Source organism: Gorilla gorilla, chromosome 9 (assembly GCF_029281585.2).
Source record: "Gorilla gorilla gorilla isolate KB3781 chromosome 9, NHGRI_mGorGor1-v2.1_pri, whole genome shotgun sequence".
Taxonomy (NCBI): domain Eukaryota; kingdom Metazoa; phylum Chordata; class Mammalia; order Primates; family Hominidae; genus Gorilla; species Gorilla gorilla.
In genome coordinates, this window is record NC_073233.2 from 11,685,515 (window position 1) to 11,699,927 (window position 14,413).

Consider the following 14,413-nt stretch of genomic DNA (forward strand, 5'->3'; position numbering starts at 1 on the left):
ATCAATAACTAGGGTTATAAAGCTGGGCAACATAGAGATCTATGTGCTTTGGAAACACACACAGGTAAGTCACTCTTACGTCATTTTCTAACTACCCAAAAGTCTCTGGAGCTTCATCAATTGAATTTTCCCTCCAGGCATATTGAAGAAAAGTCAATCTCTGAAATTTACTATTTTATTGTATTTGCTCATATATTTCTTACTTGTGTATTTGTTTTTCCATATAATCTTTATATCTGCTTTTCCGATAGTGCTTAGAACCATTTTTCTACTGATCTTTTAGATCTCACATAGCCTGGGAAACCTTTACATCCACCCTATAATACCACCAGTCAGGATGAAGAGCACCATGAAAAGTGACCTATAAGTTTCAGGCCATTACAGCACTATTCAAATATAGTGATTTCTTCTTTCATTTTGTTTTTATTTTCTGGGTTATATGATTTACAATGAATTCAACAATGTTTATTCTGCATGAATAGCTGTATCCCCAATGTAGTATCCAATAATCTTACATAGAGTAAACCCTAAATAATATCTTCTTTATACATTCTATTTTCCCATACCTAGGATCTCCCAGGAATGACTAAATTATCATCCTTGCTGTCACTGAAAGTCAGGACTGGTGAACATCTTATGAACAGGTAGAATTCTCAATGAGCAACTTTTATACAACTGATTACTATTGCTTTACCTGGAGTAAATATTTTCCTCTTTGCAAAGCTGGCAATGGGGCTCAATAAGTCTGCTTCCACCTTCCAGCTTACTGGCTTCCCAGGCAGGGAGAAGGCACGTCACTGGATATTCATCCCATTATTGGCAGCCTACATCTCCATACTTCTTGGCAATGGCACTCTTCTCTTTCTCATCAGGAATGATCATAACCTCCATGAGCCCATGTACTATTTCTTAGCTATGTTGGCAGCTACAGACCTCGGAGTGACATTGACCACAATGCCCACAGTGCTAGGTGTTCTGTGGTTAGATCACAGGGAGATTGGCCATGGAGCCTGCTTCTCTCAGGCCTATTTTATCCATACTCTTTCTGTCATGGAGTCAGGTGTCTTGCTTGCCATGGCTTATGACCGTTTCATTGCCATCCGCAACCCCTTAAGATATACCTCTATCCTGACCAACACCCAGGAAATGAAGATTGGTGTGGGGGTATTGACAAGGGCTGGTCTGTCCATTATGCCAATAGTTGTTCGCCTACACTGGTTTCCCTACGGTCGATCCCATGTACTCTCCCATGCTTTCTGTCTACACCAAGATGTCATGAAGCTAGCCTGTGCTGACATCACCTTCAACTGTCACTATCCAGTTGTAGTTTTATTTGCAATGGTCTTGTTGGACTTTCTCATCATCTTTTTCTCCTACATTTTGATTCTCAAGACTATCATGGGCATTGGTTCTGGAGGAGAAAGGGCCAAGGCCCTCAACACATGTGTCTCTCATATCTGCTGCATTCCTGGTCTTCTATGTCACTGTAGTTTGTCTGACATTTATTCAAAGGTTTGGAAAGCATGTTCCTCATGTCATTCACATCACAATGAGCTACATCCACTTCCTTTTCCCACCTTTTATGAACCCATTTATCTATAGCATTAAAACTAAGCAGATTCAGAGTGGCATACTTCACTTATTCTCTCTGCCTCACTCTAGAGCATGACATTGTTTCACTGGTCTCCGAGAAATAATTCAGGGGACCTGGACAGGGTGACAATGTTGCTGGCATAAGTAACTAGGGAAAGTCATTTCAATGAGAACTAATCAATCCCTGAGCATTTCAGTGGAAATCAATCAATCCCTCTGCTACTTAGAACATTATTTTACCCTGCCTGTCTATTGCTGATTTGTATAAGATATATGTACAACACTAAGTACATATCTCAGTGCTCAAATGATATTGTTTTCTCAGGTAATTTAACTCACATTGTTTGATTAGCTTATGGCTGGCACCATATACATACATACATACTTACACACATACATATACACACACACAGATACATACCCACACACTATTATATATATTTAATACATATAATATACACTATTATATATACTTAATATTTATTTAATATGTAATAGTGTGTGTATGTGTGTGTGTTTATATATTATATAAATAATATATATATATGAACCAATTATATATATAATTCTTGGGTCTATGATTTGGGTCACCCGTATTTCAGTCAATGCCCATTGCTCTCCATATGGCCTGCATATATTAGTCCTGTTATACATAGGAATAAGGCATTTTTGGCCTCAGACATACATCCAGTTCTCTTGCATATATGGAGCTGGCTGCTGTTTCTAGAAAATTGCACGTGAAGAAATGAGACTTTCTTCAATGAGAGTAAACCATTTCCCTCAATTCAAAATGATGAGTCTAGGGAAAGTATCTCTATGAGAAATGTGTTCAGTTAAAACTTTGGTTAACATTTATCAAATAATATTGATAATAATTTGAAAACAGAGATATAATTTCTAATTCAGATGACCATTGTCTTGATAGTTAATTCCAGTTACTACTGAACAGAGAGATGCATTTTCATAAAGTGGTATGAGAGGTCTGGTTTAGGGGAACATCAGAGGTAAGACTAGATAGGGGTGTCTGGCATGTGCAAAATAGCAGAGTTGAAAAACGAACAGTTGGTCATATGTGGAGAGTAGGGAGGAAGGGAGAGGATGGAGGCAATGCTCATAACTAGAAGATAAAATGGCCTTTTCTGGCTCCAAATACTTTTCAAAATTGATTCTTTTCAGAGTCTAGGCATGAGAAGAGGGGGTTTGTGGTGCTATGGTCAGGTGAAGAGCCAGTATCCATGACTCAAATGATAAGTTTTAAATTAATTTTAAAAGATATTCTTTTGACCAAAATACAGGGTATGATGTGCTTGGACTACACAAGGGGCCACCCAGTGACCAGTCAGCTGGATGCCCCTCATCTCTGGCCTCTGTCATACTGACACTCAGTGATCCATGGTTGCCCACCTACTCTTCATCACAGAAAGATGGGGATTTTTTAGGATTCTTGGGATGTATAAATAACACGGAGAAAACAAAAATAAAATAATACCTTTACAATAGTTTCCAGGCTAGTAAATGATCTTTATCTGATTAGACCAAAAGATTTTGTTTGTTTTACTCAACTTGGCTGTGTGTCTGTCTGTAGTATGTGTGAAATTTGCCTTTCTCTTTTGTAGCTTCTTGACTGCGTGCTCGAGGATGGTAAATATAACATAGTTCTTATTCCCTACTGTATTACAGAACTTCTCACATAGACCATTTTTAACAAAATATAATTTTTCATTAAAATGAAAAAATAAAATTTAAAGTGACCCATGTCTTTCTGTGTGTCCGTTAGTTCTTCTGTCTGTTTGTTATTGTTCTCTGTATTGTCTTCCAAGATATTGGCAATGTATACTTAATCCTGTTCTTTCTTCCCTTGGGCTTTTGGGAATGAATTCAGGGGGATCTAAGCCACATCAAAGAAAATCTTTCTTGACTCACCCTCTAGGTCCAGTGATCCTGAAACCTGCCATAGCAGGCTAGTATAAAGATAACTAGGATGACAATACATTTTATAAATTCTGTAAATGGACACATTTGACTGACAACCCTGAGTTTCTCTCCTCCCTTTCTGTTCTTCCTTATACTGACGAGATGTGATGAAGAGACAAGATAAAAAGTCCAAGAGAGGTGAAAGACTGGGACTTGCAGTTTCTCTTTGTGGAGTCCCGTGAAACAGAGCAGAGCTCTGGGCTCCCGATGGTCCCAGAACAACATATCAACAGTAGGGTCAAAGACCTCACCCCTCCTCATGATCCTCCCCTCTTCCTCCCGCCCCTCCATGCCACCAGCCACAATGAGCGCTCAGCTCCTCCCAGGTCCTGGACCTGCAGCCCTGGCCAACATCAAGAGGGCATCTTTGCCAAGAATGCCTGGAAGAGACTCAGCCACTCACAGGAAAACGTCCTCCAGAAGCCACGGAAAGCTGCTAAGACAAAAGACAAACAGTTTGAAGAATATGTCCAGAACTTCAAGCCACAAGAAGCAGAGGGTACCAAACCTGAGAGACCTCTGAGGATGTTTAGAAGCAATCAAAGGCATTCAAGAGACCTTGACGAAGCTGAGTCACTGCGTGAATTCTGTGCGCTGGATTGGTCTGGGCAGGAAGGTGTGAAAATGGTTGGTGAGAAAGGTGATGTGCTCTGGGAGGATATCCACAAAAAACTCATGGATGCATCCTTGCTAACACTGGAAAACTACCTGGACCAATTTCCTGACTTGAAGAATCACATCACCAAGTGCAGCAGGAAGCTGGTGGACTATGACAGTGCCTGCCCACCTCCATCGGGCTCAACAGAGCTTCAGGAGGAAGGATAGAAGCCTCTGTCTAAGGCAGAAGTAGAATTTCAGAAAGCATAGAGAAGGTTTGAAGAGTTTAATGTTGACTTACAAGAAAAGTTACCATTATTATAGTCAAGACGAATTGGATTTTATATTAATACTTTCAAAAACATCTCCAGCCTTGAAGCTAAGTTTCATAAGGAAACTGTGGTGCTTTGGTACAAACAGTATGAAGTGATGATGAAACTGGGTGACCAGTATGCTGATAAGGCCTTCAACATTCAAAGAGCAACACCCACTGATTTGGGTCCTCTCCACATTGCAAAGATGTCCTCATGGCCTAGGGAGCTTTCATTCCACCCCAGCCCAACAACTAGTTCAAGTGAAACACTAGCACCTGCTTCTCCTATGCCAGCATGACCTGAGTCACCCTTGCAGTCCTATCTCTGTCTAAAGTCACTTGACAAAGGAACTGCAGCAGGAAAAATATCATCTTCACAGACTGTCCTAAAGTAAGATAGGTGATGTGTACTGTATCCACAAATCATCTGTAAAAGTTATGTTTTCAGTGGTGTGTCATTTCAAATAAACCTTGGGAAATCTCTTACAATTACCTTTAAAAATTAAAAAAAAAAAAAGTAGGGTCAAGGGCTATAGGGTAGCAAAATTTTCTTAAAGGATCAATGTAATGCCCTGCTCTGATGCCTATAGTGACATATGCTTCAATATAGAGACAAGGTCCTGGAAGTTCTTTTAAAAATCTGCTGCAAGCTGAGGGTCCTGTTAGAAGGAAAACTAACAAATAGAAAGGACATCCACACCAAAACCCCTTATGTAAGTCACCATCATCAAAGACCAAAGGTAGATAAAACCACAAAGATGGGGAAAAAACAGAGCAGAAAAACTGGAAACTCTAAAAATCAGAGTGCATCTCCTCCTCCAAAGGAATGCAGCTCCTCACGAGCAACGGAACAAAGCTGGACTGAGAATGACTTTGACAAGTTGAGAGAAGAAGGCTTCAGACGATCAAACTACTCTGAGCTAAAGGAGGAAGCTCGAACCCATGGCAAAAAAGTTTAAAACCTTGAAAAAAATTAGATGAATGGCTAACTAGAATAACCAATGCAGAGAAGTCCTTAAAGGACCTGATGGAGCTGAAAACCAAGGCATGAGAACTACGTGACGAATGCACAAGCCTCAGTAGCTGATTTGATCAACTGGAAGAAAGGGTATCAGTGATGGAAGATCAAATGAATGAAATGAAGCAAGAAGGGAAGTTTAGAGAAATAAGAATAAAAAGAAATGAACAAAGCCTCCAAGAAATATGGGACTATGTGAAAAGACCAAATCTATGTCTGGTGTACCTGAAAGTGACGGGGAGAATGGAACCAAGTTGGAAAACACTCTGCAGGATATTATCCAGGAGAACTTCCCCAATCTAGCAAGGCAGGCCAACATTCAGATTCAGGAAATACAGAGAACACCACAAAGATACTCCTCAAGAAGAGCAACTCCAAGACACATAATTGTCAGATTCACCAAAGTTGAAATGAAGGAAAAAATGTTAAGGGCAGCCAGAGAGAAAGGTCGGGTTACCCACAAAGGGAAGCCCATCAGACTGACAGCAGATCTCTCAGCAGAAACTCTAAAAGCCAGAAGAGAGTGGGGGCCAATATTCAACATTCTTAAAGAAAAGAATTTTCAACCCAGAATTTCATACCCAGCCAAACTAAGCTTCATAAGTGAAGGAGAAATAAAATACTTTACAGACAAGCAAATGCTGAGAGATTTTGTCATCACCAGGCCTGCCCTAAAAGAGCTCCTGAAGGAAGCACTAAACATGGAAAGGAACAACCAGTACCAGCCACTGAAAAACATGCCAAATTGTAAAGACCATTGAGGCTAGGAAGAAACTGCATCAACTAACGAGCAAAATAACCAGCTAACATCATAATGACAGGATCAAATTCACACATAACGATATTAGCCTTAATGTAAATGGGCTAAATGCTCCAATTAAAAGACACAGACTGGCAAATTGGATAAAGAGTCAAGACCCATTGTTGTGCTGTATTCAGGAAACCCATCTCACGTGCAGAGACACACATAGGCTCAAAATAAAGGGATGGAGGAAGATCTACCAAGCAAACGGAAAACAAAAAAACGCAGGTGTTGCAATCTTAGTCTCTGATAAAACAGACTTTAAACCAACAAAGATCAAAAGAGACAAAGAAGACCATTACATAATGGTAAAGGGATCAATTCAACAAGAAGAACTAACTATCCTAAATATATATGCACCCAATACAGGAGGACCCAGATTCATAAAGCAAGTCCTTAATGACCTACAAAGAGACTTAGACTCCCACACAATAATAATGGGATACTTTAACACCCCACTGTCAACATTAGACAGATCAACAAGACAGAAAGTTAACAAGGATATCCAGGAATTCAACACAGCTCTGCACCAAGCGGACCTAATAGACATCTACAGAACTCTCCACCACAAATCAACAGAATATACATTCTTTTCAGCACCACACCATACCTATTCCAAAACTGACCACATAGTTGGAAGTAAAGCACTCCTCAGCAAATGTAAAGAACAGAAATTATAACAAACTGTCTCTCAGATCACAGTGCAATCAAACTAGAACTCAGGATTAAGAAACTCACTCAAAACCACCCAACTACATGGAAACTGAACAAACTGCTCCTGAATGACTACTGGGTACATAACAAAATGAAGGCAGAAATAAAAATGTTCTTTGAAACCAAAGAGAACAAAGACACAACATACCAGAATCTCTGGGACACATTCAAAGCAGTGTGTAGAGGGAAATTTATAGCACAAAATGCCCACAAGAGAAAGCAGGAAAGATCTAAAATTGACACCCTAACATCACAATTAAAAGAACTAGAGAACCAAGAGCAAACACATTCAAAAGCTAGCAGAAGGCAAGAAATAACTAAGATTACAGCAGAACTGAAGGAAATAGAGACACAAAACAACCCTTCAAAAAATCAATGAATCCAGAAGCTGGTTTTTCGAAAAGATTCAACAAAATTGATAGACCGCTAGCAAGACTAATAAAGAAGAAAAGAGAGAAGAATCAAATAGACGCAATAAAAAATGATAAAGGGGATATCACCACCGATCCCACAGAAATACAAACTACCATCAGAGAATACTATAAACACTTCTACACAAATAAACTAGAAAATCTAGAAGAAATGGATAAATTCCTTGACACATACACTATCCCAAGACTAAACCAGGAAGAAGTTGAATCTCTGAATAGACCAATAACAGGCTCTGAAATTGAGGCAATAATTAATAGCTTACCAACCAAAAACAGTCCAGGACCAGATGGAGTCACAACCAAATTCTAACAGAGGTACACGGAGGAGCTGGTACCATTACTTCTGAAACTATTCCAATCAATAGAAAAAGAGGGAATCCTCCCTAACCCATTTTATGAGGCCACCATCATCCTGATACCAAAGCCTGGCAGAGACACAACCAAAAAAGAGAATTTTAGACCAATATCCCTGATGAACATCAATGCAAAAATCCTGAATAAAATACTCGCAAACCAAATCCAGCAACACATCCAAAAGCTTATCCACCATGATCAAGTGGGCTTCATCCCTGGGATGCAAGGCTGGTTCAACATACGCAAATCAATAAATGTAATGTAGCATATAAACAGAACCAAAGACAAAAACCACACGATTATCTCAATAGATACAGAAAAGGCCTTTGACAAAATTCAACAACCCTTCATGCTAAAAACTCTCAATAAATTAGGTATTGATGGGACATATCTCAAAATAATAAGAGCCATCTATGACAAACCCACAGCCAATATCATACTGAATGGACAAAAACTGGAAGCATTCCCTTTGAAAACTGGCACAAGACAGGGATGCCCTCTCTCACCACTCCTATTCAACACAGTGTTGGAAGTTCTGGCCAGGGCAATCAGGCAGGAGAAGGAAATAAAGGGCATTCAATTAGGAAAAGAGGAAGTCAAATTGTCCCTGTTTGCAGATGACATGATTGTATATCTAGAAAACGCCATTGTGTAAGCCCAAAATCTCCTTAAACTAATAGGCAACTTCAGCAAAGTCTCAGGATACAAAATCAATGTGCAAAAATTACAAGCATTCGTATACACCAATAACAGACAAACAGAGAGCCAAATCATGAGGGAACTCCCATTCACAATTGCTTCACAGAGAATAAAATACCTAGGAATCCAACTTACAAGAGAGGTGAAGGACCTCTTCAAGGAGAACTACAAACCACTGCTCAATGAAATAAAAGAAGATAAAAACAAATGGAAGAACATTCCATGCTCATGGGTAGGAAGAATCAATATCATGAAAATGGCCATACTGCCCAAGGTAATTTATAGATTCAATGCCATCCCCATCAAGCTAACAATGACTTTCTTCACAGAATTGGGAAAAACTACTTTAAAGTTCATATGGAACCAAAAAAGAGCCCACATTGACAAGTCATCCTAAGCCAAAAGAACAAAGCTGGAGGCATCATGCTACCTGACTTCAAACTATACTACAAGGCTACAGTAACCAAAATGCATGGTACTGGTACCAAAACAGAGATATAGACCAATGGAACAGAACAGAGGCCTCAGAAATAATGCTGCGTATCTACAACCATCTGATCTTTGACAAACCTGACAAAAACAAGCAATGGGGAAAGGATTCCCTATTTAATAAATGGTGCTGGGAAAACTGGCTAACCATATGCAGAAAGCTGAAACTGGATCCCTTCCTTACACCTTATACAAAAATTAATTCAAGATGGATTACAGACTTAAATGTTAGACTTAAAACCATAAAAACTCTGGAAGAAAACGTAGGCAATACCATTCAGGACATAGGCATGGACAAGGACTTCGTGTCTAAGACACCAAAAGCAATGGCAACAAAAGCCAAAATTGACAAATGGGATCTAATTAAACTAGAGCTTCTGCACAGCAAAAGAAACTACCATCAGAGTGAACAGGCAACCTACAGAATGGGAGAACATTTTCGCAACCTACTCATCTGACAAAGGGCTAATATCCAGAATCTACAATGAACTCAAACAAATTTACAAGAAAAAAACAACCCCACCAAAAAGTGGGCAAAGGATATGAACAGACACTTCTCAAAAGAAGACATTTATGCAGCCAAAAGACACATGAAAAAATGCTCATCATCACTGGCCATCAGAGAAATGCAAATCAAAACTACAATGAGATACCATCTCACACCAGTTAGAATGGCGATCATTAAAAAGTGAGGAAACAACAGGTGCTGGAGAGGATGTGCAGAAATAGGAACACTTTTACACTGTTGGTGGGACTGTAAACTAGTTCAACCATTGCGGAAGTTAGTGTAGCGATTCCTCAGGGATCTAGAACTAGAAATACCATTGGACCCAGTCATCCCATTACTGGGTGAATACCCAAAGGATTATAAAACATGCTGCTATAAAGACACATGCACATATATGTTTATTGCAGCACTATTCACAATAGCAAAGACTTGGAACCAACCCAAATGTCCAACAATGATAGACTGGATTAAGAAAATGTGGCACATATACACCATGGAATACTATGCAGCCATAAAAAATGAAGAGTTCATGTCCTTTGTAGGGACATGGATGAAACTGGAAACCATCATTCTCAGCAAACTATCACAAGGACAAAAACCAAACACCACATGTTCTCACTCATAGGTGGGAATTGAACAATGAGAACACATGGACACAGGAAGGGGAACATCACACACCGGGGACTGTTGTTGGGGTCGGGGTAGGGGGAAGGGATAGCATTAGGAGATATACCTAATGCTAAGTGATGAGTTAATGGGTGCAGCACACCAACGTGGCACATGTATACATATGTAACAAACCTGCACGTTGTGCACATGTACCGTAAAACTTAAAGTATAATAATAAAAGAAATAAATAAATAAAATCTGCTGCAAAAAGGCCATCCTGCCTACATTTTCTTTTCTACCCCTATGTGATGCTTAAAATAAATCTTATTTCTGGAGATGTGGCTAATTCCCTAACCTAGATGCAGGAAGAAACCTTAGCGACTCCTGTTCCAAAGTTCCGAATCCCTCAGGCTGGGAGAATAAAGAAGGAGGCAGGAGAGAGGAGTGGGCCATATGGAGGAGTTTCTGAAACTAATTTTCTTTGCAGCTTGGCTTCTGAATATAATCTAAAAAGGTGGTGTTGGATCCAATATCTTGACCAGGCTTAGGGGTTCATAGTCACATCTGTGGCAACCATGAACAGACTTATGAACAGGTCGGTAAAGGACTCCAGTGTGTCTTGGCCTACAGGCTCAGCGTAGGCAATAGGGGGCATGGCAGGGCAGAGTGGGCAGTAGACAGTTGGCTTATTAGAGATTGCAGAGAGGGAAATGCAGTAATATATCAGTCGAGATGTGATGGGGTATAAGAATGTATCATCCCAAAGACTCCCTAAAATCTTTAGAACTTGGCTTCTGAATAATCTCTTTTGCAAATTCCTAGAAGAGGGAAAATCCTAGATCTCCTTTTTCATTCCCTAGCAGAGAGATCTAGTTAGGAAAAAATCAAGTTGAAAATCCACGGGAATACAGAATGATATCTCTGGTGTAGTTCCAGACTCTGGTTTGGATTATCTATTTCCTTTGTTGCTCACTTCAGGCTGCATAAACTAGCTTCCTCTTTGCCTCTATGTGTTCTACCAAGTACTTACTCCCAAAAAAGATGAAATTAGAGTGAGGATGGGGGACACTGCAATGACAAGGGTATAGACTAACAGAAAGAAAAACTTACCAAATAGATTAGTGTCAGATTGAGTAAAGCAGACTTTGACATGAGGCACAATGCTTTAAATTGCTGCATATTCCCAGAAATGAGCCTGGTATCCATCAGAAAATGTATGCAAATCCTTATAAACCAAAGTCAGAGAGAGCTTGTTGGTTCACTTCATTCCATGCTGAGCTATCAGCACTGCAGATTTTGAAGATCTCAACCACACCCAGAGAGAGAGTGATAGTGGATCCCGTGTTTCTGTCGGGGGATGGGAGTAGATAAGGAAAAGTGTTTACTATTTTTACCAGCAGGGGAAACTACCCAGATGAAAATGGTGCTGGATGCTTTGGGCAAAAAGCCATTCAGAGCCATAATCAACTACGAAGATGGTCAGGAATTTAGTGTATTTGTAGGTCAGATGATCAGTCTATGGCTTTGGAAAATTGTGAACATTAGTTGTTGAGCCTTATAATGAGAATGTGATGATTAAATCAGGTCTACTGGATACTATGAATCAGAACAGATAACATTGTTAGATATAATTACCTAGTCAGAGAGCAGAGATGAAGTCAGGAAAGCAAAAGATAAGAAATAACAGAAGTCTTCTGGTGGCAGAGTGGTGGCTTAGCCTGCTGGGGCAAAATGGAGCTCAAGGCCATGAGCAGATACAACAGCCCAGTCAACCCAGCTGTCTTCCCCCATCTGATTGTAGTGCTTTTGGCCATCAGCATGTTCTTCACCACCTGGTTCTTTGTTTACGAGGTCACCTCTACCAAGTACACTCGTGATATCTATAAAGAGTATCTCCTTGGTGGCCTCACTCTTCATGGGCTTTGAAGTCCTCTTCCTGATGCTCTGGGTTGGCATCTACATATGAGTGCCCAAGAGTAACAACCAGGTGGCTTCACTGAATCCCTGCTTTTGTAAATTAAGTTTTTTTTCTATTGCTGGAAGTGTCCTGCCTGTTGCTTATAATAAAGGCAGGTGTATGGCATTAAAAAAAAAAAAGAAATAATAGAAGTTAGGCAGGGATTGGGGCATGAAGGTTGAAAACAAGAAGGAAAAGGAGCCCAAGGAAATGCAAGTGTTGTAAAATGTGCTAAGCAGATGTCTGGGTGGCATTCCTCCATGAGAGAAAGCTTAAGGGAAGAGAGAGACCCTGAGTGTCTTCAAAACTCAAAGTTTTACGAACAGAATGATTAGTCTGGAGAAACCATTTTTCATCAATACAGGATCCCAAGTGTTTCCCCACAACGAACCCAACCCCTCACACACACACACGCGCACACACACACACACACGCGCACACACACACACACACACACACTGGTGAGTGGACAGACATCGTTTTTCAAGTCATGATGCAGCAGTCTTGGAATTACAGTTTTTTTTGTTGTTTTTTTTTTACTTCAAGCTATGGTGTTGAGTACATGATCCTAATCACCAATTAATTGTTCCTTTAAGCCCTTAACCTCTTGACACACATACACACACACTCTCTCTCACACAAAAGCACCACACACACAATCATAAACACACATCACCACCACTCAGCTCCATGAGGTACACTCACTACTTTTATTAAACCAAGCACAGATACCAAGTTTTTGAGTGTGAATGCAGAAAGAAGATATATTGAGGTAGATTTTTCTCATAGATACTACTAAGATTATATCGTCTGGAATCTTATGTGACACAGAAAAAGAACAACTCTGCCATTTGGCCATTTGCTTGTGTTTGGACTTGTGAAGGTCTTTCCATCATTCTGTTATTGGAAAGCGGGAAAGTAGCATTTTCATGAGGATTCTATTAAAAAACTAGGGACCATATGCAATACATCCAGACTATCTTTAGTGTACAATAGAAAGCAATTACCATAGCAATTATGTTCCCTAGCTGTCTTCTCTCTTTGCAAACCCCAGCCCTCACTCAGCATGACATGGCAGGTATAAAAATAGGCAACTCAGACCCATTTCTGTAAAGGAGGAGAAGCTTGTGTTAGGAATGGAAGAATGCCTGGGCTGGAGAACAGGGCTTCACAACAGTGTAGTGATAGATTCACCCACATATTATGTGATGTGGACCTCTGAGCCAAGTACTATCTCATTCTCCATGGTTGCAATAAGGTCGATTACAGATTCAATAAAGGAAGAGGTATCTCAACACTAAAGAAAGAGTAAAATTTTCAGGGCTCAACAAGCGACCACCTAAGGGCAAAATATTTTCCTAAATTTTGACAAACTTTAAGTTCAAAAAGCTCATCTAGCTGTGACAAAGTTTGACATAGTTAGATGAGCTTTTGATCTGTGCACTTTCCCTCGACCTTGACTACCAATCTTGACTTCACAAAAACATTGGAATTTGGGGGGATATGGAGGCAAGCCAAATGTAGAAACAGGAGGTCATGGTAAGGCTATGATGCAGTTTAGGAGCTATGTGATGTGTCATTTCTGTGACAGGATATGAGAGCTGCACATCTTTCTGTTTAGAAATTCCTGCCATATTTGTAATTCTCAATGGTCAGTCTCCTTGCTGGACTATAAATTCAACTACGTGCCAGCTTTAAGCACAGTGCTTTGAAGAGAGTAGGAGCTTAAAAAATATTCTGTATTAAATGAAAAAACAAACTAAGCGTGAGAGGTATTTATGTGTCTCTCTATTCCTCTTCTCACTCCATCTTCATGTGCATCTCTGGATATCTCTGATTTTGTGCACTCTAAGGCAGCCCTCTAAGCTGTTTGCCCATCCAGCATATGACAGAAGACTCTTCAAAGTGAATGATCAAAGTCCCTTGTTTACAGGGTCCCCCCACCCTCTTCCTTCCTGAGCATGTGTTCTGGATATGCTGAAGCCAACCTCACAGGACTTTGTTACCTTTCCTAAGTTTCTATTGGTGAATTTCCACTTAATATAGTTTTATTAAATGATTTTAGTAAATAATTTTTAATCATTGTAGCTTCTATGGTGGATACACAAGGAGAAGCAGAGAGAGAGGGAAAAAAATTACATAACAGAAGGCTACAAGGGGATTTCTCAAGCAACTGCTTCTTCTTGTCATTCTTGTCACAGCAATGAATCTTGGGCAAATAAGGGACACTCAATAAAACCAAGTGTGTCAATAATCATGCTTGTAATAACCTTGAATTCAAGTGGTAGCTTATCACAACTGCTAAATAACTTTTCTTCTTTGTCTGGTGAGTTCTGTAGACATTCAGAGTATAGG

General features: G+C 39.9%; 1 protein-coding gene and 1 pseudogene across 1 annotated transcript; both read left to right on the forward strand.

Moving 5' to 3' along the window:
* Positions 1 to 729: 729 nt before the first annotated feature.
* Positions 730 to 1,669, forward strand: OR51B6 (olfactory receptor family 51 subfamily B member 6). The gene is given in 2 exon segments (XM_019036169.4): positions 730 to 1,467; positions 1,469 to 1,669. Coding segments are annotated over 2 exon segments (939 nt in total).
* Positions 1,670 to 11,764: 10,095 nt separating this feature from the next.
* On the forward strand, positions 11,765 to 12,067 carry LOC101123683 (transmembrane protein 258-like; annotated as a pseudogene).
* Positions 12,068 to 14,413: the final 2,346 nt, after the last annotated feature.